Source organism: Trematomus bernacchii, unplaced genomic scaffold (assembly GCF_902827165.1).
Source record: "Trematomus bernacchii unplaced genomic scaffold, fTreBer1.1, whole genome shotgun sequence".
In the NCBI taxonomy this organism is placed as follows: domain Eukaryota; kingdom Metazoa; phylum Chordata; class Actinopteri; order Perciformes; family Nototheniidae; genus Trematomus; species Trematomus bernacchii.
In genome coordinates this window covers 439,877-464,507 of record NW_022987552.1, presented here as the reverse complement: position 1 = coordinate 464,507, position 24,631 = coordinate 439,877, and the positions used below count along the sequence as shown (strand labels likewise).

General features: G+C 41.2%; 2 protein-coding genes across 5 annotated transcripts in view; both read left to right on the top strand.

The window, feature by feature from the left end:
- Positions 1-232: 232 nt before the first annotated feature.
- On the top strand, positions 233-14,916 carry LOC117477168 (heterogeneous nuclear ribonucleoprotein Q-like). Its single transcript, XM_034123816.1, is given in 11 exon segments — positions 233-382; positions 384-396; positions 2,487-2,605; positions 5,933-6,154; positions 6,553-6,729; positions 7,554-7,689; positions 7,989-8,194; positions 8,985-9,134; positions 9,233-9,354; positions 11,813-12,411; positions 13,990-14,916. Coding segments are annotated over 11 exon segments (1,923 nt in total). The 3' UTR covers positions 14,019-14,916.
- A 5,437-nt stretch (positions 14,917-20,353) lies between these two features.
- Positions 20,354-24,631, top strand: part of LOC117477181 (sorting nexin-14-like) — a 35,779-nt gene continuing 31,501 nt past the window's right edge. For all 4 annotated transcript variants that reach the window (XR_004555313.1, XM_034123833.1, XM_034123832.1 and 1 more), the window contains exons 1-5: positions 20,354-20,543; positions 21,417-21,569; positions 22,041-22,161; positions 23,087-23,160; positions 23,415-23,493. Coding sequence is in view for 3 of the 4 variants with exons in the window: in XM_034123833.1 (XP_033979724.1) it covers positions 21,433-21,569; positions 22,041-22,161; positions 23,087-23,160; positions 23,415-23,493 (411 nt within the window). In the remaining variant the exon portion in view is untranslated. The remainder of the gene's footprint in view (positions 20,544-21,416; positions 21,570-22,040; positions 22,162-23,086; positions 23,161-23,414; positions 23,494-24,631) is intronic.

Below are 24,631 nucleotides of genomic sequence, written 5' to 3'. Positions count from 1 at the left end.
TTTAAGACTCCCATGTTTGAATTGCATCATTATCTTTTTTTAATGAGCATTGTTGGAGGGAGATCTAAGCCTTGCTTTGCCAACAATCCTCTGTTATTGCTGTGTATATGATAATAAGAATAACTTGAAACACAGCCGCCACTCCAGTTTTTAAACGATGGCGCCAAACCGCCCACTAAATAGTTTCTGTTGTGGTGTTGTTGTTGACTCTGTTATTATGTGTTGTGCACAGATGTCTGGAGACATGGCCACAGATCAGGTGAATGGGAACGGAAACGTTTCTGAGGAGCCGATGGACACCACCGAGGTGACCCGCTCCGAACACTTCCCAGCTCTTCTGGAGGCTGGTTTACCTCAAAATGTTGCTGAGAAGCTGGATGAAACTTTATGTAGCAGGTAAGCACAACGTGTGTGTGTGTGTGTGTGTGTGTGTGTGTGTGTGTGTGTGTGGTGTGTGTGTGTGTGTGTGTGTGTGTGTGTGTGTGTGTGTGTGTGTGTGTGTGTGTGTGTGTGTGTGTGTGTGTGTGGGTGTGTGTGTGTGTGTGTGGTGTGTGTGTGTGTGTGTGTGTGTGTGTGTGTGTGTGTGTGTGTGTGTGTGTGTGTGTGTGTGGTGTGTGTGTGTGTGTGTGTGTGTGTGTGTGTGTGTGTGTGTGTGTGTGTGTGTTGTGTGTGTGTGTGTGTGGTGTGTTGTGTGTGTGTGTGTGTGTGGTGTGTGTGTGTGTGTGTGTGTGTGTGTGTGTGTGTGTGTGTGTGTGTGTGTGTGTGTGTGTGTGTGTGTTTTTATTTACCTGCTCATAAAGACAGAAATCACAACACTTTGATTGGCCCGTTTCAGAATTAAATATATATATTGTATTTTATGAATGTGTCATTAATCACTTTCATGTTGCAGCTGGTAAAGATGAAGCTCCTTTGAGTTCATATACTGCAAAGTAACTAACTATAGCTCAAATGAATGTAGTGTAAAAAGTACAATATTTTCCTCCATCTGTAGTGAAGTGAGAGTATGAAAGCAGCATACAATGGCAATACTGTAAAGTGAAAGTACCTCAACTTTTACTTAGGTACACATCCTTAAACAATAACGATGGCAATATATATATTTTTTTTGGCAAGATAATTAGTCAAAGTGTTGAGAGGGAGAACGGGATGGGTTAAAACTAAGAGAAATGATTCTCTCATCAGGGTCTTTATAGTGTAATTGGCTAATACCTGAATAATAACAGTGTATTAAAAAGCAGTTAGACTAATCCTTTTAGCAGCTGGGTGTCAGAGGTAGCAGTGTGTTTGTAACTCATAGATAATCCCTCTGCTGCCCATGTTTGAAAGTTCCTTTTCAAGAAACCTCAAACCTCTTAAATCAATACCAATCAATATTGACTATTCTCTCAGTATAGTCCTGCTGTTTCACATAGAAGCTGGAGTGAATGGGTGTAGTTATGAAGGGTTTAGGAGGCAGCTGGTGTGACCTACGCAGAAACAAAAGGGCAGCTGTCCTTCAGCAGCAGGTGAACTGAACTCTCTGAGCAGCAGCTGAAACAGTAGTGGCTTCTTTCAAAGCTTTTACAGCATCTTGTAATCTAGTAGTATCACCTTTTTAGTTTAATGATTTATAAACACTGTCCTTTTGATTGTGCCGCATGATATCTTTCGCATGTCTTTATGAGAGTTATTGTGTTGAAACGTGACACTGAAAGAGGCTGTAAACTATTATCAGATGTAGTAAGGAAACTTCTGAGGGATAGCATTTCCTTTCTCCTATATATATATATATATATATATGTATGTATGTATGTATGTATATATATATATATATATATATATATATATATATATATATATATATATATATATATATATATATATATATATATATATATATATATATATATATATATATACAGCTTTATGATGATTATTATGTATGGCTGCTATCTCTTAGTTAGACCATTCAACTACTGTAACACTAACTGCAATATATACTTTCACTTTCACTACAGTTACCTTGCTGCTATCACACTACTTTATACATGCCACATTTAAAATACTGTTACTGTACTTATTGCTGTCCTTCTGGATGTTAAGTTTCTATCTCTAATATTTTATGCATGCCTCTTATTTAATATGTTTGCTATTTTGCCTCTTAACTTTTGCTGTAACAATGTACACTTCCCCTCTATGAGACTAATAAAGGTGTTCTGATTCTATTTCATAACACGGCATGAATGCATGATAATAAGAAGTGATCAAATGATTAAAGCAGGGAAGTGTTACAGCTTCATCCAGCCCAGAATAATCTGATTAATACTACACACAAACAAAAGCAAACCAGACACTTTGTTTTATCTCCTTCTAAGACACATTTTTCAGATTGTGCAACTGCTTCATATTCGTCTCAGTCACACATCCTTTATCTTGACTACATCATGCCTTCTTTGTTCTGTTTTCACACCGTATTTACCACATGTCTTGGTTGTGTTCCTCAGGCCTGGTAGCCCACAGTGATCTGGACGAACGGGCGATCGAAGCTTTGAAAGAGTTCAACGAGGACGGAGCCCTGCAGGTGCTCGCACAGTTCAAAGAGAGCGACCTGTCACACGTGCAAGTACGTTCAGTCATCTGAAAGTTATTTTATTATTGTTATTATATGTCTTTATTGAACAAGGACCATGCATACAAATACATTAAAGGGGACCTATCATTCAAAATGCACTTTGTGATGTCTTTTCTACATCAACATGTGTCCCCGGTGCGTCAGGGAACTCACGCAGCGTCAGAAAATAAAACCCTCTCTCTTTTCCTCCGTACCCAAATCTCTAAAAACGGGGGAACAACGGAGCTGATCCAGATTTGCGTCCGATATGACGTAATATCTGAAATGTGGACCCACGGCCCTATCAGAAACGTTGCTATCAGAAACAATGCCTGACTGTTTTGGACGTAATATGGTCTTTGTTTACATTAGCATGGCTAACACTCAGAGCTAACCTGTACTGGAGAGCATGTGTGTGAAGAAGCAGGAAATAAAAAGGAACTCACCTTGTGGTATAACCGGCAAGAGAGAAAGCCTTTGAGCTCCATACTGTTTCAGAGAGAATCCTTGATAATCCATGATATGGCGTTTCATCACGGCAGTATTTAGTTTAGACCAGGGGTGGGCATTTTACGGCCCGCGGGCCACATCCGGCCCGTTGGCCGGCCTTGGCCGGCCCGTGTGAGGTTGATCATAAATTACAACAAAATGAAAAAAAAACAGCAACCTTTTCAAAATAAAAGCAACACAGCTGTATTGCTTGCATGGCGTAAATACTTTTCTAACTGTGTTGCTTTTATTTTGAAAAGGAAGCTGCTGTTTTTTTTATTTATTTACGTAAACGCGCATGCCGTAACAGCTACGAGTGATGCTGGCCGGCTAGTCCTCGAAATGTCCGCTAAGGGAAAAAAAAGAAAGATCGATACTGAATGCCGCATTTTCAACAAGACATGGACCGCTAAGTATTTATTTACAGAAGTGAAAGGTAAAGCTGTGTGTTTAGTTTGTGGTGCGCAGGTCGCTGTGTCCAAGGAGTACAATTTGAGTCGCCACTATGCTACCAAACACGCAGATAAATACAAGAACCTGTCTGAGGAAGAGCGGGCAAAGGGGTCGGATGCTTTGCTAGCTAAGCTGCAAAGCCAACAACACATTTTCACAAAACATTCCACATCCAGAGATGCAGCTGTCAAGACGAGTTATGTCTTAAAAGTTAACCGTTTTCGGACGAAGAGTTCATTAAGGAGTGTTTGTTGGACACTAATATGCCCGGAGAAAAAGGAGGCATTTGAGAAAGTGCCGCTCTCCCGACGCACTGTTACGAGGAGAATTGAGGACATCGCGGGAAATCTGGAGCTTCAGCTGCAGAACAGAGCGGTCAACTTTGACTTTTTTTCCTTGGCTTTGGATGAGAGCTGCGATGTACGTGACACTGCCCAGCTACTCATCTTCCTACGTGGGATAACTACAGACTTCAAAATCACGGAGGAGCTGGCAGCCATGCAGTCAATGAAAGGTACAACAACAGGGAGTGATTTGTTCACGGAGGTAAATGCATGTGTGGAAAAGTTGGGACTGAAATGGGACAAGCTGACAGGCGTGACAACGGATGGTTGTCCAAATCTGACAGGGAAAAATGTTGGACTATTGAAGAGAATGCAGGATAAAGTGACAGAAATTAACCCTGAGCAGAAATAGGTATTTTTGCATTGTATTATACATCAGGAAGTGTTGTGTAAGTCAGTGTTAAAAATTAACCATGTTGTTGATGTTGTAACTAAAATAGTTAACTTCATCAGGGCAAGAGCATTGAATCACAGACAGTTTGTTGCACTTTTGGAGGAAAGTGAGACTGAACATCGTGACATACCCTACCATGCAGCTGTCAGGTGGCTCAGCCTGGGCAAAGTGCTGAAAAGAGTAGGGGACCTGAGAGAAGAGATTCAAGACTTCTGTGTGAAGAAAGGAAACGACATCCCACAGCTTTCAGATGCAGACTGGATGGCAGACCTTGGTTTTGCTGTAGATGTGACTGCACTAATGAGTGAACTAAATGTCAAAATGCAAGGCAAGGGCCTTTTTGTGCATGACATGTACAGTGCAGTGAAGGCTTTCATGAGAAAGCTGCAGCTTCTCTCAAGCCAAATGGAGGACAACATTCTCACGCACTTGCCAACACTGAAGGAAGCCACACCATCAGCTGATCACCTCCAGAGGTACTCATCCATGTTAGAAGCACTGCATGGTGAGTTTTCAAGGCGATTTAAAGACTTCAAAACAGTTGAGAATGAAATGAACATGATCTTTTCCCCATTTACATGCCATGTGGATGATGCACCCAGTGATGTTCAGCTTGAACTCATTGACCTGCAGTCTGACACACTTCTGTCAGAGCACTTTAGGTCAGTCTCACTGCCTGAGTTTTACTCTTCCCTGAAAGAGGAGAACTTTCCACACATCAGGAGACGTGCTCAGAAGATGATGGTCCTCTTTGGATCTACCTACATATGTGAACAGACATTCTCAGTGATGAAGTTCAACAAATCCAGATACAGATCCTCTATCACTGATGATCACCTCTCAGCTGTCCTTCGCATATCCACCTCAGACATTGAACCAGATTTCCGTGCACTTGTTCAAGCCCAAGACAGACTGGATTTTTCTCACTGAACAAGTAAAATGAACTGAAAAACAAAAATCAAAAGCACTGTAAAACACCTTTTCAGTATTGGTATATTGAGCAGAATTAAGTTCAACTTATTTTGATTCGGCCCCCCAACACAGCTCGAGTTTCTGAAGTGGCCCCTTGTAAAAAATAATTGCCCACCCCTGGTTTAGACAGTAGCTGCCGGTAGAATCTCCCGGGTTTCTGCAGTCCCTGGGCAGGTAGACACAAAACAATCAACAAACATTAACAGCTCATAATGCCGATCACACTAGCAATTAAAACGGATCAAATACAGATGTATAAAATATAAATACTAGTACATTTGTCAATATAAATATCATTTTACATCCCATTTAAACTAACATCTTAAAAATAAATGTTGGTTGGTTTAAAAAAATGTTGCACAATCTGCGCTGATTTTAAGATCATCTGAAGGCAGATTCCAATGTTTGAGTCTTTGTTTAAAATTCTGTTTTAGTACACGCTGCATAATTAACATTTTATCTGTAAAGTGCATTATCGGGTGCTCAAACACTTGTTACAGTGGTAAAGATATAAAGTTATATTTGTATATAACAGTATGATATTGTATCTGTACCATGTTGTGTGAGACTCACTGTCAAGCTACTTGTTCAAATAAATGTTACACACAAAAAAGAATCGGGCAAATCACTTTTTTTTTTTCATGCTTTAACTTCAACATGATTTAACCCGGTCTGTCTCCCTTCCAGAACAAAAGTGCCTTCCTGTGCGGCGTGATGAAGACGTACCGGCAGCGGGAGAAACAAGGCACTAAAGTTACAGATTCCACTAAAGGACCCGACGAGGCCAAAATCAAGGAGCTGCTGGACCGTACCAACTACACACTGGACGTCACAACGGGGCAGCGCAAGTACGGAGGACCCCCGCCGGAGTCCGTGTATTCAGGAGCCCAACCCAACGCGGGAACAGAGGTACGATTCAGAGGAAGTCCCACTGTCAGCGGGAGATTTAAACTGAGCTAGTGGTCACTTTAACTGGGAAAAAAGTTCATTAATTTCCATCAATAATAATAATAAACTTTATTTATATAGCACCTTTCATGCTTGACGCAGCCCAACGTGCTTTACAGAGTAGATAGATAGATAGATAGATAGATGGATAGATAGATAGATAGATAGATGGATAGATAGATAGATAGATAGATAGATAGATAGATATAAAAAATATATATAAATAATGATTAAAAAAAAACTCAAAACATAAATAACATTTATTTGTATTTATTTTTCCTGCTCAATAATAACAAAAGCAAGTCATAGAGCGTGTGATTATTATTATTATTAAATATTTTTCTTTGTTTCTCTGGTAGATATTTGTTGGGAAGATTCCCCGGGACTTGTTTGAAGACGAGCTGGTTCCTCTCTTTGAGAAGGCGGGGCCTATCTGGGACCTGCGGCTGATGATGGATCCTCTGAGCGGCCTGAACCGCGGCTACGCCTTCGTCACGTTCTGCACTAAAGAGGCGGCGCAGGAGGCCGTCAAGCTGGTGAGTCGCTGCTCCAAAAACACCTAATACTGTCTCAGGAATCAAGTCAAGCATCAAGTGTGTGTTGGGCGACATTCCATTTCATAATCCAATCACATTTAACCAGGAACTTTGGAGTAAATTGTCCAAAATAAGCAAAAAAGTTGGAAACGGTTAGTTGTTGAACATATTTCATATCAACACATTTATTAAATTCTGATATACTCAATTGTCATATATCTATTGTACTTTTTGTTGTATATTTAGATTGTTGTGGTAAACAACACAGCAAGTGTGTGTTGGGCAACATTTGACCAAAAGCTTCGGACTAAATTGTCCAAAATGACTAATTAAGTTGAAAAAGAGCCGTATTCCTCTCCTGTAGTGTGTTGTATAGACTTCAATCTGTAATAATGTTGTGTTTTATATCTTCTAAGTGTGTTGTTTTAATGAATTTTTACTCTGTAAAGTGTCTTTGAGTTTCAAAAAAGGCACTCTATAAATAAAATGCATTATTATTATTATTATTATTATTATTACTAGTATCAGGAGAAAAAAAGACCGTTTTAAAGAAACCGTTATTTGTTGTCAACACATTGGATTAAATTCTGAGTCAATTGTCATATTACTATTGTACTTATTTTGGTATATTTAGATTTCTGGTAAACATTTGTTCTTATTTAATTCCTGTTTTTTGTTTCTTATTTAAAAATAAAATGTTTTTACAAATAGTTCTAAATGTGCTCCTTTTTCACCGTTTATTCCCTCTAACTGTGTTTATGTATGAACCATTGCACACTGGAGTTAAACCTGATTCTGATGTGCTTTATTATTCTTCTCTCCAGTGCAATAACCACGAGATTCGCCCTGGTAAACACATCGGTGTGTGTATATCTGTCGCCAACAACCGGCTATTCGTTGGCTCCATTCCCAAGAGTAAAACGAAGGAGCAGATCGTGGAGGAGTTCTCTAAAGTCACAGGTAAACACATCTCATCTGGTTTTAATCATTTAATTGTGAACTGTCGAGACGTCTTAATAATAAAGCTTTATTTATATAGCATGTAATACATATACTCATATACAGTAGATGTGTATGAGTATATGTATTTGCACATGTAATACATGTGCAAATACATATACTCATACACATCTACTGTATACACACACACTTGCATACATACATATGCTGCAGATAAGCTATACTATAGGTAGTGGAGAAGACTTCTTAATCTTGATGACTTCCTGTTGGTAAATGTGTCCTTTCTGACGTTTTTACAGAGGGTCTCAGTGACGTCATACTGTACCATCAACCCGACGACAAGAAGAAAAACCGCGGTTTCTGCTTCCTGGAGTACGAAGATCACAAAACGGCCGCTCAGGCTCGCCGTCGGTTAATGAGCGGAAAGGTGAAGGTTTGGGGGAACGTGGTGACGGTGGAGTGGGCCGACCCCATCGAAAACCCCGACCCAGAGGTCATGGCAAAGGTGAGCGTTAACGGTATTCTGTTTGTCCTAAAAACTAAATCAAAATGCCTCTGTTAGGCTGATCTCACACAGGACTAATCCCACTGTCCAGGGAAGACAGGCGGTGATTTTTAACCTCTGTGTGCCGAGGGAAACTGTCCAATTTTACTCAATCTGTCCCAAAAAATATGATTTAGTTGCTGCTAAAAAAAATCCAACAATGCCATGGTCCCAACAAGCTTAACGTCCACTCAAGAAACTTCCCGTCACTTCAAAAACAAAAACACACAGAGAGACACACAGACACACACAGACACACACAGACACACACAGAGAGACACACACACAGAGAGAGACAGACAGAGAGACACACACAGAGAGACACACACACACAGACACACACAGAGAGACACACACACAGAGAGAGACAGACAGAGAGACACACACAGAGAGACAGACAGACACAGACACACACAGACACACAGAGAAGACACACACACACACACACACACACACACACACACACACACAGAGACACAGACACACAGAGAAGAGACACACAGACACACACAGACACACACACACACACACACACGCACACGCACACGCACACACACACACACACACACACAGAGAAGACACACAGACACACAGAGAAGACACACACACACACACACACACACACACACACACACACACACAGAGGACACACACAGAGAGAGAGAGAAACAACAGACAACTCTGATAAAGGCATGTGAGTTGAATGTGTTTGAGGAGAGGCTGATGGCTTTGTTTCTGTCCTTTCTTTCAGGTGAAGGTTTTATTCGTGAGGAATCTTTCTGCCGGAGTCACAGAGGAGCTGCTGGAGACGTCCTTCAGTGAGTTTGGGAAACTGGAGCGAGTGAAGAAGCTCAAAGACTACGCCTTCATCCACTTTGAGGAGAGGGACGGGGCCGTGAAGGTATGTTGACTTGAATATATATTTGATCTCGTTGATGAACCTAAACACTTTGAGGAAATGCTAACAGTGTGTGTGTGACTCGCTGCGGGTTCCCTCAGGCGCTGGAGGAGATGAACGGGAAGGAGATGGAGGGCGAGCGGATCGAGATTGTTTTCGCAAAACCTCCGGATCAGAAGAGGAAGGAGCGCAAAGCCCAGAGGCAAGCAGCCAAAACCGTCATGTAAGAGTGCAAATCAACGCCTCTTTACAAGATACTTAACAACTACTCTAGTGATCCCAATTTGGCAACAGTTTAAAAAGACGAGGCATTGCACGTTAGAAAACTTAGAGGCTTAGAATTGTATTTCTTTTTGAGATGTTTACATTTTTGTATTGTTTATTTCTAGTCTCTCTCTCTCTAGCGCTCTCTCTCTCTTGCTCTCTCTCTCTCTCTCTCTCTCTCTCTCTCACGCTGCACCGTACCCCGCTCATTACACGGCCAGATACTAAACAAACTAACGACTCGACTCCCCATATTAATTGAAATTATTTTATTGACTTAAAAATGATAGCATTTCTTCCGCTTAGAAAAAAAACACTCAGTTCCACGGCGCACCAACGGCTGGAAGTCGTACTGTCCAAGACCCGTTACAGTTTCTGATCCACAAACAAGTGCTTAACTCTCATCTGACTGATCTTTATTTTTTATTTTTTCAACAAAAACCCACAATGCTAAAGCTGAGCCTCTGAATTAGCAACGAGCGAAAAATGCTAACAGATTACTGCACAGAAACTCACTCATAAAACCCTTATTATTTATCTTTTCTGCACATCCAACACATCGATTCACATCGTGAGATGACATAGAATCGAAGGGTACATACATTATCACTCTATGATACGAACTCGCGACTTTATAAACAAAAACAGACATCAAAACATGTGGCGCTAGGTAGCTAAAACCGGCAGCATGGCCTACCTTGGTCGTAGTCTGCTCCAAAGTGGTCTTCAATGGCATTAACACGATAGAAACGCTGCTGAAGTTAATCCATAGGTTAATCCAATGTGTCTGTGTCCCTTTGAAATGATTTCTGATAATCCATAAGCAATAAAACTGATTTTTAGTTTCCAGATGTCAGAGCTAGAGATAGGTTCACTCTCATGCAAAATTACATGCGCAAAGCCCGCACCTTTTTTTGTAACGTTGGTGTGTATGTGAAAATTCCCCTTCGATTCTATTGGCTCTAACGGTCAGAAAGAGGTGTCAATCACCAAAATCGACCAATGGGTTCCAGAGAAACGGTAAAAACGCCCATTTTCACCCAAATCACCTCAAAGGTGGGGTGGTTTTGGCTAAACCTCTCTAAAAAGGTCAAATGTCACTTGTTTTGCATCAATCTTGATACAGGATACTTATTATATGTTGTACTTTGGATTCCTAAAGCTTTCAGTCTACTAACCCATCATCCAAGGGTAGTTTTCACTATAAGTAAAAAATAATTACAATAAAATGTAAAATCTGAATTTTCTTTAAAATAAAAAACATCTATATTGATTCTGACTTTTCTACATCCAACTCACAGGTTTATCATTACTTTGAGAATAAGATTATTAATTTACCCTTTTAGAAGGGAAGATATGGTCATTTGTTCTGGGAATGTCATTTTCGAGCCTGAGACCTGAAAAACAGGCTCAGGGCTAAACAGGTTAAACTGCAGAGAACATACCGTGTTCCTGTTAGTGTTTACTTCCTCTCTGCCTTCATCAGGTGGTTTATCTGACGTCCAGCGCTCTTTCTTCCATCAGAATCAGAATCGAGTATACAACTAACCCGTGTAATAAATACATATAAACTAGGGGTCTTTCGATTCGATTTCTTGGGGTCACGATTCGATTCACAAACGAGTAGAGATTCAAAATAGCTCAGGAGTCCGACCTGTGAGGCATGAAGAGCGGACAGAGTGAAGAGGAGTTCCCTCTGTGTTTCCCTGGATGCTGCATAACGTCTAAGTGCCATGTAGGGCGCAACGATATTGGAAAAAACTGACATTGCGATATTCTTTCCCCCGCGATATGAAAAAATACAGGAATTGAAGAAAAGACCGTTTTTTCCCCGCAAACCGTCCTTTCTTGAACTTTAAAGCTATACAATTGGTATTTGTCTAACTATATTTAACCGGATGAAGGATTTTAGTCACGGACGTCTGGATCTTAAGTTATCAGAGCAACAAGCTGAGCGAGCTCGGTTAGCAGCGCCGAAGTGTTTCTACCTTTAATCACCCGGTCCGTTTGCTTTGGAGATGTGATTGTGATTGGTGGTTTGCTGTCACTCACTCAAGGACGCCTGACATGAGTTTTCCTTTTGTAGCAAGTAGCAAAATAATTGTAACGTGACGTGTTTGAGTTAATTTGCCCACTTAATATCGCACGTCCTAAAAAACATTATTTGCGATTTTTTTTTAATCGCACTTCCTGTGATGTGAATATCGCGCATACTCATTTCGTGATTATCGTCACGAAACGATATATCGTGCAGCCCTAGTGCCATGATAGCGGGACATTACGGAGCTCACGCGTTGCGGCAAGACTGAAAAATGTGGTTTGAAAAATGGGAATCGATTCTTGGAATATCCTGAATCGGCAGAGATTTTTTTGTACGCACCTCTAATATAAACAATGTACTCTGTGTCTCTCTCCAGGTACGACGATTATTACTACTACCCTCCCCCGTCCCACATGCCTCCCCCGGGCCGAGGTCGGGGTCGAGGAGGGAACCGTGGCGGCGGTGGCTATTCTAACTACCCGCCCGACTACTACGGCGGCTATGATGACTACTACGACTACTACGGCTACGACTACCACAACTACCGCGGCGGCTACGAGGACCCGTACTACGGCGGTGGCGGCGGCTACGAGGACTTCCAGGCGCCCAATCGTGGACGAGGGGGCGGCGGCAGCAGGGGCCCCAGAGGAGGAGGCTCTTCTCCGGGCAGAGGAAGAGGCGTCGGGCCCCCTAGAGGACGAGGAGGTGGAGGGGGAGGAGGTGGAGGAGGAGGAGGAGGATTCTCCCCGAGAGGAATGGGACGCGGAGGACGAGGAACACGAGGAGGAGGAGGTCTGCAGCCGAGAGGGCGAGGAGGGGTACGTGGTGCTCGGGGTGGCCGCGGTGGAAATGTAGGAGGAAAACGTAAAGCTGATGGGTACAACCAGCCCGATTCCAAGCGGCGCCAAACCAATAATCAGAACTGGGGCTCTCAACCCATTGCTCAGCAACCGCTCCAAGGCGGAGATCATTCTGGTAACTATTCCGGTTACAAATCCGACAACCAGGAATTTTATCAGGATTCCTTCGGGCAGCAGTGGAAGTAAAAGTAAAAAAAAAAAAAGTAGGGCTACGATTTTATTACGTTATTGTCAGATCAAGTCTGATATTTGTTTCCTTGCAGCTCCACTCGCAACATCTCAAACAAAGGACAGATTTTAAGGAACATTTAACATTATTACAATCCCTGAAAAAAAACAAAAAAACACCTTGAAGACCCTCTAATGTTTCGACCCGGGCTTTGATTACAAAGTCCGTGTTTCTGTCTTTATTTAGAGACGTGATCTGATTGGCCCTCACTCCCTGCCTTTTTGTTTTTCCTCAAAAAAAATTGGTGATTTTATGAATGATCTTTTTGTACATATTTGAATAATCCGCTTGGACTCAAACCGTAGTCTCACCCCAACTTGTTTCTGGCGAACTGGTTTTTTCCTTTTTATTTTATTTCATCGTTTTAAAAAAAGATTTTCCGTAACAACGTTTGAAAACTTTTAGATGCGGATATGTGCTCGAGCTGTTTGGCTTATAGCTTTATGTATGTTTTTAGAGATTCTGGTTTCAATGTTAAGTAGCTAACAGCAACAAAGCATATGTCTCCTAAACATGTATTTAAAACAAATGAAAATACAATTTGTATTGTCACAAAGTAATGTCTTGTTATTGAAAGAAGAAAGAAAAAAAAAAAAAAAAAAAAGGGACCCTCGCAGTTCCATTTTTTGGCTTTTACATTTTGGCTTGTATTCTTTGCTGTTTGTCTGCTTTAATAAACATACACAAAAACTTCAAATTGTGTTGCAAATTCATGTTTCGGCAAATTCTCTCTTCAAATTGCCTTCAAATTTTTAGGGAAATGGACTAAAGGTTTGCCAACGCTGGCTCCATGCTACAGAGTCACCTTGCATGCCTTCAAATTCAAAAGCACTTCTTCTGATAGTCTCTGGCCGTTTCTCAATGTCGAGGAGGCTTGCTTGGTAGCACATGTATGCTGGGCATTTAAACAGTCCTTCGGCGCCACTCGATGACCTAGTATGCTTGAAATAGTGGCTCTGGGGCAGCTTTACTCGACATTGAGAAACAGCCACGGTGTGTGTGTGTGGTGACATACTCCATCCTTATGACTTCCTCATGTCCAAAAACATCAACATTTGGTGTCCTAAATTCACCGTCAGTGCAGCGTTGATAGTGAGCCCCTACGAGGGTACTCTTTCCAGTGGAGGGGAATAAAAAAACAAAAAGCACAATTTGATTTATTCAGAAGCTTTTCCCAGAAGGATCGACCTAGCTGAAGGAGACTAATCTGCATGCGGAGGGTTGATGTTGCCCTGCATGCTTTGTGCTTTTGAACCCCCTCTCTCCTCCTAACCCTTCCCTTCCTCTGCCTGTCTGAGCGCCTTTTCACCTGCTGCCCCTCCGAGTTAATTCAATCCGTCTTCTCCAGGCATTCTCTGCATGTTTTTAACCCTTTCAATGTGTGCAGATTCACCCTCTGTAGTGTGACATGTGATATGATCCTGTTTTCCATTCTCTAATTGCTTCCTTTTGTTACCTGACTAGCAGGAAAAAGAGGGGGAGGCTGGTCCTGATGTGTCGCTATGAAGAAGACCCAGTGTGAGGCTCTGCTACACACTTTCTGCTACACACTGCTGCCCCCCCCCCCCCCCCCCCCCGGAGGAAATGGTAAGGTCAACGACTCAGCGCTCCAAACGTTATCCAGCCTTTTTTTAAACGGGAGCCACGTCTCCTAAAAACTGCCATGCTCCGAGATAATCAAGAACTTCCTTTTTAAGAATCCCCAGAAAATGAGTTGATGTTGAAGCACTTTTTTTACAGTGTGGTGTGCTTTATTTCATGCCATCGACTAGTTACGTTGAGGCACAGTTCACCCTGTAGTGCAGCTTATTAAATTCAGATTGTTTAGATGTGGTTTCCTCACTGAAATGTCTTCCCTCTCTCCAACATAAAGGAACTACATGGCTCTCAACCTTTGAAAAACCTCCACAGTTGTGTCTCTTTTCAGTCATTCAGAGCCACTTTCTTAAGGTCATACACAGGCCGTGTTGTGAGCACTTTTAGTGAGTAGATGCACGCTTCGGTAGATATAAAATAATCCGTGCCAAAATATTTTAAACACGCTTCCTCCAGTTCATTAACGAGAAAAAAACTAACAAATTACTCAGAAAAAGCTCAAAGAATATCTAACATTTAAATGAGAACAAATATTATAATACGGAAAATCTCTGTATATTCTCTGAGATGAAAGTGGTTATATTTGAACATTTACGAGAAGACAATGTTCGTATTCATTGAGATTAACGTGGTCAATTTATTGTAAATAAATCACAAATTTAAGAGAAAAAAAATCATATTTTCTCAGAGATTTAATTATAGATTACTAGAAAAAACTCTAGCGGGAAATAATGTGAAAAAAAACAATTAATGATATAACATGCTTCAGAAAAGATGTGCAAACATTTAATTATACAAGAAAAGTACATTAAAACAGTGTAGAGTAAACCTGTGTGTTTGTGTCTTTTATAACAAAGTGCATGTTCAGACTGACTGTGTGTGGGGGTTCAGACTGACTGTGTGTGTGTGGGGGGTTCAGACTGACTGTGTGTGTGGGGGGTTCAGACTGACTGTGTGTGTGTGGGGGGTTCAGACTGACTGTGTGTGGGGTTCAGACTGACTGTGTGTGGGGGGTTCAGACTGACTGTGTGTGTGTGGGGGGTTCAGACTGACTGTGTGTGTGGGGGGTTCAGACTGACTGTGTGTGTGGGGGGTTCAGACTGACTGTGTGTGGGGTTCAGACTGACTGTGGGGTTCAGACTGACTGTGTGTGGGGTTCAGACTGACTGTGGGGTTCAGACTGACTGTGTGTGGGGTTCAGACTGAGTGTGTGTGTGTGTGTGTGGGGTTCAGACTGAGTGTGTGTGTGTGTGTGGGGTTCAGACTGACTGTGGGGTTCAGACTGACTGTGTGTGGGGTTCAGACTGACTGTGTGTGTGTGTGTGTGGGGTTCAGACTGACTGTGTGTGTGTGTGGGGTTCAGACTGACTGTGTGTGTGTGTGTGTGGGGTTCAGACTGACTGTGTGTGTGGGGTTCAGACTGACTGTGTGTGTGTGGGGTTCAGACTGACTGTGTGTGGGGTTCAGACTGACTGTGTGTGTGGGTTCAGACTGTGTTTGTGTGTGGTTCAGACTGTGTGTGGGGTTCAGACTGACTGTGTGTGTATGTGGGGTTCAGACTGACTGTATGTGTGTGTGGGGTTCAGACTGACTGTGTGTGTGGTTCAGACTGTGTTTGTGTGTGTGTGGTTCAGACTGTGTTTGTGTGTGTGTGGTTCAGACTGTGTGTGTGGGGTTCAGACTGACTGTGTGTGGGGTTCAGACTGTGTGTGTGTGGTTCAGACTGTGTGTGTGTGTGTGTGGTTCAGACTGTGTGTGTGTGTGTGTGGTTCAGACTGTGTGTGTGTGGTTCAGACTGTGTGTGTGGGGTTCAGACTGTGTGTGTGTGGTTCAGACTGTGTGTGTGTGTGTGTGGTTCAGACTGTGTTTGTGTGTGTGGGGTTCAGACTGACTGTGTGTGGGGTTCAGACTGACTGTGTGTATGTGGGATTCAGACTGTGTGTGTGACTGTGTGTGACTGTGTGTGGGGTTCAGACTGACTGTGTGTGGGGTTCAGACTGACTGTGTGTGGGGTTCAGACTGACTGTGTGTGGGGTTCAGACTGACTGTGTGTGGGGTTCAGACTGACTGTGTGTATGTGGGATTCAGACTGTGTGTGTGACTGTGTGTGACTGTGTGTGGGGTTCAGACTGACTGTGTGTGGGGTTCAGACTAACTGTGTGTTGAACAATTAATTTATCAGAATAGAATTCAAATATTCACTGAGACCTAACTGACAACAAAAATATTCATTAAGAAATGTACTCGAAAAAACTCAAATATTCCCTGAGATGAAGTGGAAACTATGAATAAATTACAACAATTTAAGCGGTTGATTTACAAGAGTTCAAATTCCACAGAAATAGTTAAAATATTCTCTAACATGAAAGTAATAAGTAAATGAAAGAGTGGTGCCATGTAGTTCCTCACACGTTGGAGAGATCTCTTAAGTGCACAACACTCAACCAAACAATCTCAATTGAAACATAACATTTCGGGGTGAACTGCCCCGTTTTTACATTTCTAAGATCGACCTGATGACCTCCCGTTATCAGAGGAAACCCGACACGGAGCACTACAAGAGTTATAGCTCAGCTGGTCCGTTGTAGATTTAAAACAAAACCTGGTGAGGGGGAATATCCAGAAAATATTATTAATTTTAGAGAAAAAAGCGGCACATTTACAAGAAAAAACTGAGATATTTTTTAATGAGAAATATAATTTTTTTAAGAACTTTTGCTGATGATTTTTATTCCAGTAAAATAAGACTTATCTTATATTTTACATAGGGTTTTTCTCAATTTACCCCGTCACATTTTATGAGAAAAATCTGTGATTTTAGCATACACATCAAGGCTTTATTCAGAAAAACACACGCCATTATTTGTCACACACACACACACACACACACACACACACAGAGACAGAGACACACACAGAGACAAAGAGACACGCACAGAGACACACACACACACAGAGAGAGAGAGACACACACACACACAGAGAGAGAGAGACACACACACAGAAACAAAGAGACACACACAGAGACACACACACAGAGAGAGAGAGACACACACACACACAGAGAGACACACACACACACACACACAGAGACACACACACAGAGAGACACACAGACAGATACGCAAACACACACACACACACACACAGAGACAGATGCACACACACAGAGAGAGAGAGAGAGACACACACAGAGACACACACAAACACAGAGACACACAGATACACACACTATTCCTGTCATTGTACCTCATGATCCCACAGAATATCCATGTTTCTTCTTGTAAATGTGCCTCTTTAATCTTAATGTATTCTCTCCCTAACTGCTTCGTTTCCCCGCTCTGTATTTTAACTATTCTACATGTCAGCGGCCCTAAAACTGTGTCCGATAGCGATGTCGTTTACAGACAGAAGCTGTTTTTGTAAATGTGTATTTGTTTGTAAAATGGAAACGCCCTTTGTCTTCCATGATGGGAAACCTGTCCTGTGTGTTATTATTCGTACCTGTCGATGTTTGCACAAAACATAAACTTAAAGGTTAGAGATAACCCTGACATGAACAAAAGCATGGTCATTCATTTCAAATAGTAGACTGATTATTATCATGCCGTATCTGTTGTTGTGACTGCTGTTAGTTCATGTGTACACGTTATACTGGAAATCAACATGTTAAGAGTTTAAAGGAGAAAATAACTAACTTTTGTGGAGATACTTTGCATTTTTGGGGAAGATATTGGTTCGCGGGAAGAAATGTCCTGCAGATTAATCGTGAAAATGTGTAATTTCTCCATTTCTTTAAAAACAAATCAATACTTTTTGACTTCCTGTTTAGTTCCTGTGAATTGTTGACAGCAAACAAATATAGAAAAGCATTAGATTTGTCCTTTTCTGTGTTTTCCCCCTAAAGCCACAAGAAAAATCCGTTGCACACAACCCTAACTCTTCCTGGTGGGTGGTGAAAGGCATTCTGGGAGTTGTAGTCAAAATCACAGCATGAGTTAATGCATTGAACATCCCACATATTTAGTTTGGATTTCTCCTTTAAGCTCTCTTTAATCATCATTAGTGTGTAATAGCATTTATTTGCCATGAAATGTGTTTTTAAATCTAGCTTTCTTCCCGTTCAGAGAGGATTGTGCAGCTTGTTCTTTCTTTGTATTGTTTTCTTACCAGGAGCCTGATTTACTTTTGTTTTTCATACTAGTGTCGACTCTGTTGGAGCTCTGAGAGTCAGGAATGATGTATTTTATTTTTTTGCTAACAAGTGTGTTTGCATTCTTGCAAATGAATTGTTTTATACTGTACAGTGAGGTGCGTTAAACCTATTTTTCTAATAAAGTTATTGACTTTGATCTGGAGTTGTGTTTCATTTGTGTAGATGATGTCATTTTGTATACATACCTTTATTTGAAGGAGTGGCGATTCTAGAGTCTGTGGGGGCCCTAGGCAAAAAGTCACTGGGGGCCCCTCGAACCAGCTTTCATCAGTGGCGCCCCAACACACTAAATAAATCACAAATGTACAAGAAGAAACCTCAGATATTCGCTGAGACTTAAAGGGGACCTATCATGCAAAATGCACTTTTTGATGTCTTCTACATCACCATGTGTCCCCGGTGTGTCAGGGAACTCACGCAGAGTCAGGAAATAAAACCCTCTCTCTTTTCCTCCGTACCCAAATCTCTAAAAACGGGGAACAACAGAGCTGATCCAGATTTGCGTCCGATATGACGTAATATCTGAAATGTGGACCCACGTCCCTATCAGAAACGTTGCTATCAGAAACAATGCCCGACTGTTTTGGACGTAATATGGTCGGTGTTTACATTAGCATCGCTAACACTCAGAGCTAACCTGTACTGGAGAGCATGGCCGTTTCGAGTGCTGCCGAAGGACTGTTCCAATCTCCAGCATACTTGGAATTCCACCGAGGCCGCATCCTTGGTTTGGGGGAAATTTCGAGGCTGGACATGGGTAGACTTCGCGTCCTTAAAATCCCCACAATGCTTTGCACATGGACCAATTTCCCCAAATCTGTGGCGGAAGATGTAAAGCGGGGCCTCTCATATGACGCACACCTGCACACTTGCTAGCCTGTTCCACTCTTTGTTTTCCGAATGGCAGGAAGTATTCTTGCCTCGCTTCTGAAGCAAGATGCTCGTCTCGGCTGTGCTACCAAGCCAGCATCCTCGCGATTGAGAAACGGCCCATGTGTGTGAAGAAGCAGGAAATAAAAAGGAACTCACCTTGTGGTATAACCGGCAAGAGAGAAAGCCTTTGAGCTCCATACTGTTTCAGAAATAATCCTTGATAATCCATGATATGGCGTTTCATCACGGCAGTATTTAGTTTAGACGGTAGCTGCCGGGTCCCGCATGAGCTCAGACCCCTCCTTTTTAAAGCTTTATACCCCAAATCAGCACTTTAGAAACAGGAAGTGAAACAGAGGGATATGAGGCATGGCTAGAATGGGTGATCTGTTTGGTATTTTGAGCAAAACACTTCATGGACATGTTTTTTATATATTTTTATATATCTGAGACCTATGCTATTGCCTAGAAATAGCATGATAGCTGCAGTTTAAGTGGTAAATATTCCAGATTTGTTTTATACATTACTAGTAAACTCTAATCTTCTCTTAGATTAAAGCGGTAAATAATATGAAAAAAAACAATTAATTTATCAGAATAAGATTCAAATAATTGGCGAAAAAAACTACAATATTAATTGAGATTAAAGTGGGGAATTTAATGGAAATAAATCACAAATTTAGAAGAAAAACCTCAAATATTTTGAGATTTAAGTGGAAAATATGACAATAAATTACAAATTGAAGTGGTTGATGAAGAGACACATTACCAAATTCGACCCGACTCGGATAAGCGGTAGAATATGGATGGATGTGCACTTTTATTTATTTTTTATACATATACAGTTTGTGCCCGTCACAAGAAATCTGTGTAGAAATAACATTGTTTTAAATGTGAAAAGTGCATTTATTTGAACCTAAAGGCGTTTTTTTAATGCAAAATTATGTTGATGATGTTGATGATATGTTGATATGATGTTCATGTATGTTCTTGAATAAATAAATAACATTAAATAAATAAAACAAACTGGTGTTTACGGGAGACAGGAAAGCTTGGCTGTGATTGGTTGTGCGTCGTCACTTGACGTAGCTCTGCGCCAGTGCGTCACGGCTGTATAAAGAGTCATGTGAAAGTGGGCGTGGTTAAATGTAAACGGAAAAACAACAGACGGGAAGTCAGTTGGGACTTTTAATCCGGATAAATAACAAATAAACAGAAGGAAAACATGAAGTAAACACTTTGGAAACTTGAACCTGGGAATTATCCTGCCCGACAGCTGAAGACTTGTGGATAAAATGTGTTTTATATGAAGAAGTTCTCCTGCAGAATTAAGGTAAATCTCTACTGTTAGCACGGTGAGCTAACTAGGGCTAGCTGTCGTCGAGCTACATTGAATCTGTTAAAATGTAACTCGCTTTAAGTGGTGTAAAGTAACTATGTACATTTCCTCAAGTACTTAAGTACACTTTTGAGATGGTGTACTTTGACATGTATTTAATCCCTTTAGTTACTTTACAGATGTGGATGAATGATGTGAAATATAATCAAGTGTTAAATCAGACTTTAGTTCCACCTGGAGTAAATCCACAAGCTACCCTGCAGTATACAAAGTCATTCAAACTAGCTGCACCTTTACCAGCTTTGAGAACACTTTCATGATCAATCATTATAAAACATATCATATATATTATTCTGAAATGGACCAATCTGCACAATGACTACTTTTACTGTCGCTACTTTAACTAGATTTTGATGATAATACTTTTCTACTTTTACTTGAGGGACATTTTGAATGCAGGACTTTTACTGTAACAGAGTATTCCTACACTCTGGTACTTCTACTTTTACTAAGTACAAGATCTGAGTACTTCTACTTTTACTCAAGTACAATATCTGAGTACTTTTACTTTTACTCAAGTACAAGATCTGAGTACTTCTACTTTTACTCAATTACAAGATCTGAGTACTTCTACTCAATTACAAGATCTGAGTACTTCTACTTTTACTCAAGTACAAGATCTGAGTACTTCTACTTTTACTCAATTACAAGATCCGAGTACTTCTACTTTTACTAAAGTACAGGATCTGAGTACTTCTCCCTCCTCTGGCTGTAACTCATTAAAACAGCTTATAGTGTAATTTTAACCCGTAAATAGCTTCTGTTTCCTGGGTGTCACAGTCTGTAACGTCTCTCTCTGGTCCGCAGGTTCTTTGACGACACGATGGCAGGTTTTTTAATGTTTTTAGAGAAAGTGAAGCTGGGTCTGAAGATAGACGTCCTGAGGGAAGTGGGACGTCAGTACCCAGTCTTCTGCTTCCTGCTGCTGTCTCTGGTGGCGCTCACACTGCTGCTAAACAGGTAGAAAACACACACAACATGTATGAAATCAGTGTTTCTATTGGCTCAACAGTGGCAGATTATGTCTGAACTCTGAGGGAGTCATAATAATACACTTTATTTATAAAGCACCTTTCATGCTTGACGCAGCCCAAAGTGCTTTACTGAGTATGACAGAAAATGACAATAACAAATGAGGAACATAATCAAAACAGAACGAATTATATCACTGAACAATAAAACATGAACAGTGATATTACAAACAAATTACAAATTGCCGCAAATTAAAATCCAAATGAAAAAGATAGGTCTTTAATTCCAATTGAGTTTGCTGTTCTAAGATCCAATAACTTTATTTTATATCCCACCTTTCATGCATGATGCAGCCAAAGAGCCCCAGATGAAGCTCTGATTACAGATCCTTCTGTATTTGATGAGTGTTAGTGAGTGTTTTTGTTTGTGTTTTAATGTGGTTTACTCGTCCCTCTCCAGGTATCTCCACGTCCTGATGGTCTTCTGGTCGTTCCTCGCCGGCGTCACCACCTTCTACTGCTCCCTCGGACCGGAGTCCCTCGTTCCAAACATCTTCTTCCCCGTGAAGCAGAGGAACAAAGTAAATCTCACGTTAACCCTTTAGCTGCACAGTGTGTGAAGGCCTTTTTATATTTACTTAAACTACTGTCAACAGAAGCTATAATGGTAATGAACTGAGCTTATGCCTTATTGTGCAAATAGCCCAACATATGCATAACATGTGACCCTACTACTATACATTTCTATCATAAACTTTGGGGTACCCAACATTTCTGGGTTCACAGCAGGACTTAAAGGTCCCATGTCATGGCCATTTCTACTGATCATATTTCCATTGTTGAGGTCTACTAAAATAAATGTACATTGTTCAATGTTCCAAACTCACATTGGTTTCTCATACAGCACCTCTGTATAGTCTGTGTATTCACTCTCTGTCCGAAATGGCTTGTTGGAGCTCCTGCCCCCCCCTCCCTATGAGCCCAGTGGCCGTCTGCGAGACACAGCGAAACCATCCCGAACACACACACACACACCCGCAGCCTGGCTGTGAGTCTGTGTGTGTGCTCACACACCGACTCACAGCCTCGCCGCGTCCCGCCGTCTCAGGGAGGAGGAGAAATCGGCGGAGCTGCAGCTGAGAAAAGATTGAGTGAGTGTGAGGAAGTCCGCGTAACGGACGTAACGTAACGGCTCCGCAGATTGACCAATGGGTCCATTTGGGTATTCACACGTCACAGTACCCAGGAAGTAAACAATGGAAAAAGAGAAATGTCCAACGAGGCGTTCTGGGGCAGCATAGACAGGTCTTTTCTGTGTTAGAGTTTTACTCCCTACAGGGTGTACTTTGAGGGTTTGTGACTCTGCAGACCGTTTACATGCAGAAAAACCTTCATAACACAAGGGGACGGGTAATAACCGGAAAAGCATGACATGGGACCTTTAATAGCTGGTGACTATAATGTGATTTCTAAATATGAATAACATGAATCCTTTGTCCTCCACAGCGTCAGGAGCAGGAGCTGTTTCCTCTGGGTCACAGCTGCGCCGTGTGCGGGAAGGTGAAGTGCAAACGCCACCGGTACGTTGTTTTATTATTTATATATCTATATATCTTCAAGCTTTATCTAGCCAGGGAACACTTTAACTTATTTTCTTCAATTCCTGTATTTTTTCATATCGCAGGGGAAAGAATCGCAATGTCAGTTTTTTCCAATATGGTGCAGCCCTAGTATGGAGCATACCTGGAGATTTATGTCATGATTTCTGTACTTTCTCGTGTCCACATCCCTTCAGAAAGTCGCTCTGAATTCACAAATGTTTAATTCCCTGCAGGCCGACGCTGCTGCTGGAGAACTATCAGCCGTGGTTAGACCTGAAAGTTCCTTCAAAGGTCGACGCTTCAGCAGCAGAGGTACGGCCGTTATGATTCACGTCTTACTTTTGTACACTAAGCTTCCACTTTCTTATAATGTTATTCAACTTGTTTCGTCTTTGTTTCTGCCCTTTACAATATCATTATTGTTTCTTTCTCCTACAGCAAAGAAATATATGCCAACATAGTCTTAGTCTTCTCAAAAACACTGGATTATATCATGCTTTGTGGCACGACGGGGTCTTAAGAAGTATTACAAGTTGATAAATCAATTTAGCGAAAATGAAGGCTATTAAAAAGTATTTAATTAAACTGCATTTTCCAAGGTATTACATTTTGTATCTAGTTTCCAATAAGTATATAAATTGTCCAAAGAGGTATTCTACAGTCTGCCTGAATGTAATCATTGCGTAGGTGTGTAGTGTGATTCTGTGTAGTTTATTTATGGCATCCCGTTGGATTTGACGTCATCTGAACAGGACATCGCACGCTCACTGCTTGATAGCGCGCGAAGGTCCGTTTACGCCGGTTGCTAAGCAACATCGTTATGGGGAAATGCAAGTCTGCGTCCAAATGGTTGGAAGATAAGGAGGAAGGACAATCAATACTGTATATAGTCAATGTGAGGTAAAGTGTGTCGCCAAGGTAACCGGTTAGAACTCCAAGTGGCGATGAGGTCTTAAAATGTATGGAAAGGGTCCAAAGATCCAAAAATACTTAAAGATCCAAAAATACTTAAAGTTCCAAAAATACTGTAAATTCCAAAAATACTTAAAGTTCCAAAAATACCGTAAATTCCAAAAATACTTAAAGTTCCAAAAATACTTAAAGTTCCAAATATACTTAAAGTTCCAAAAATACTTAAAGTTCCAAAAATACCGTAAATTCCAAAAATACTTAAAGTTCCAAAAATACTTAAAGATCCAAAAATACTTAAAGTTCCAAATATACCGCAAATGGTTGGAAGATAAGGAGGAAGGACAATCAATACTGTATATAGTCAATGTGAGGTAAAGTGTGTCGCCAAGGTAACCGGTTAAAACTCAAAGTGGCGATGAGGTCTTAAAATGTATGGAAAGGGTCTTAAAAGGTTTTCCATTTGACTTCAGGATTCCTGCACGAGATAAATAACTTTTCAGCTGTGCATACTTCTCCTTAAACCGGATCAATAAACATG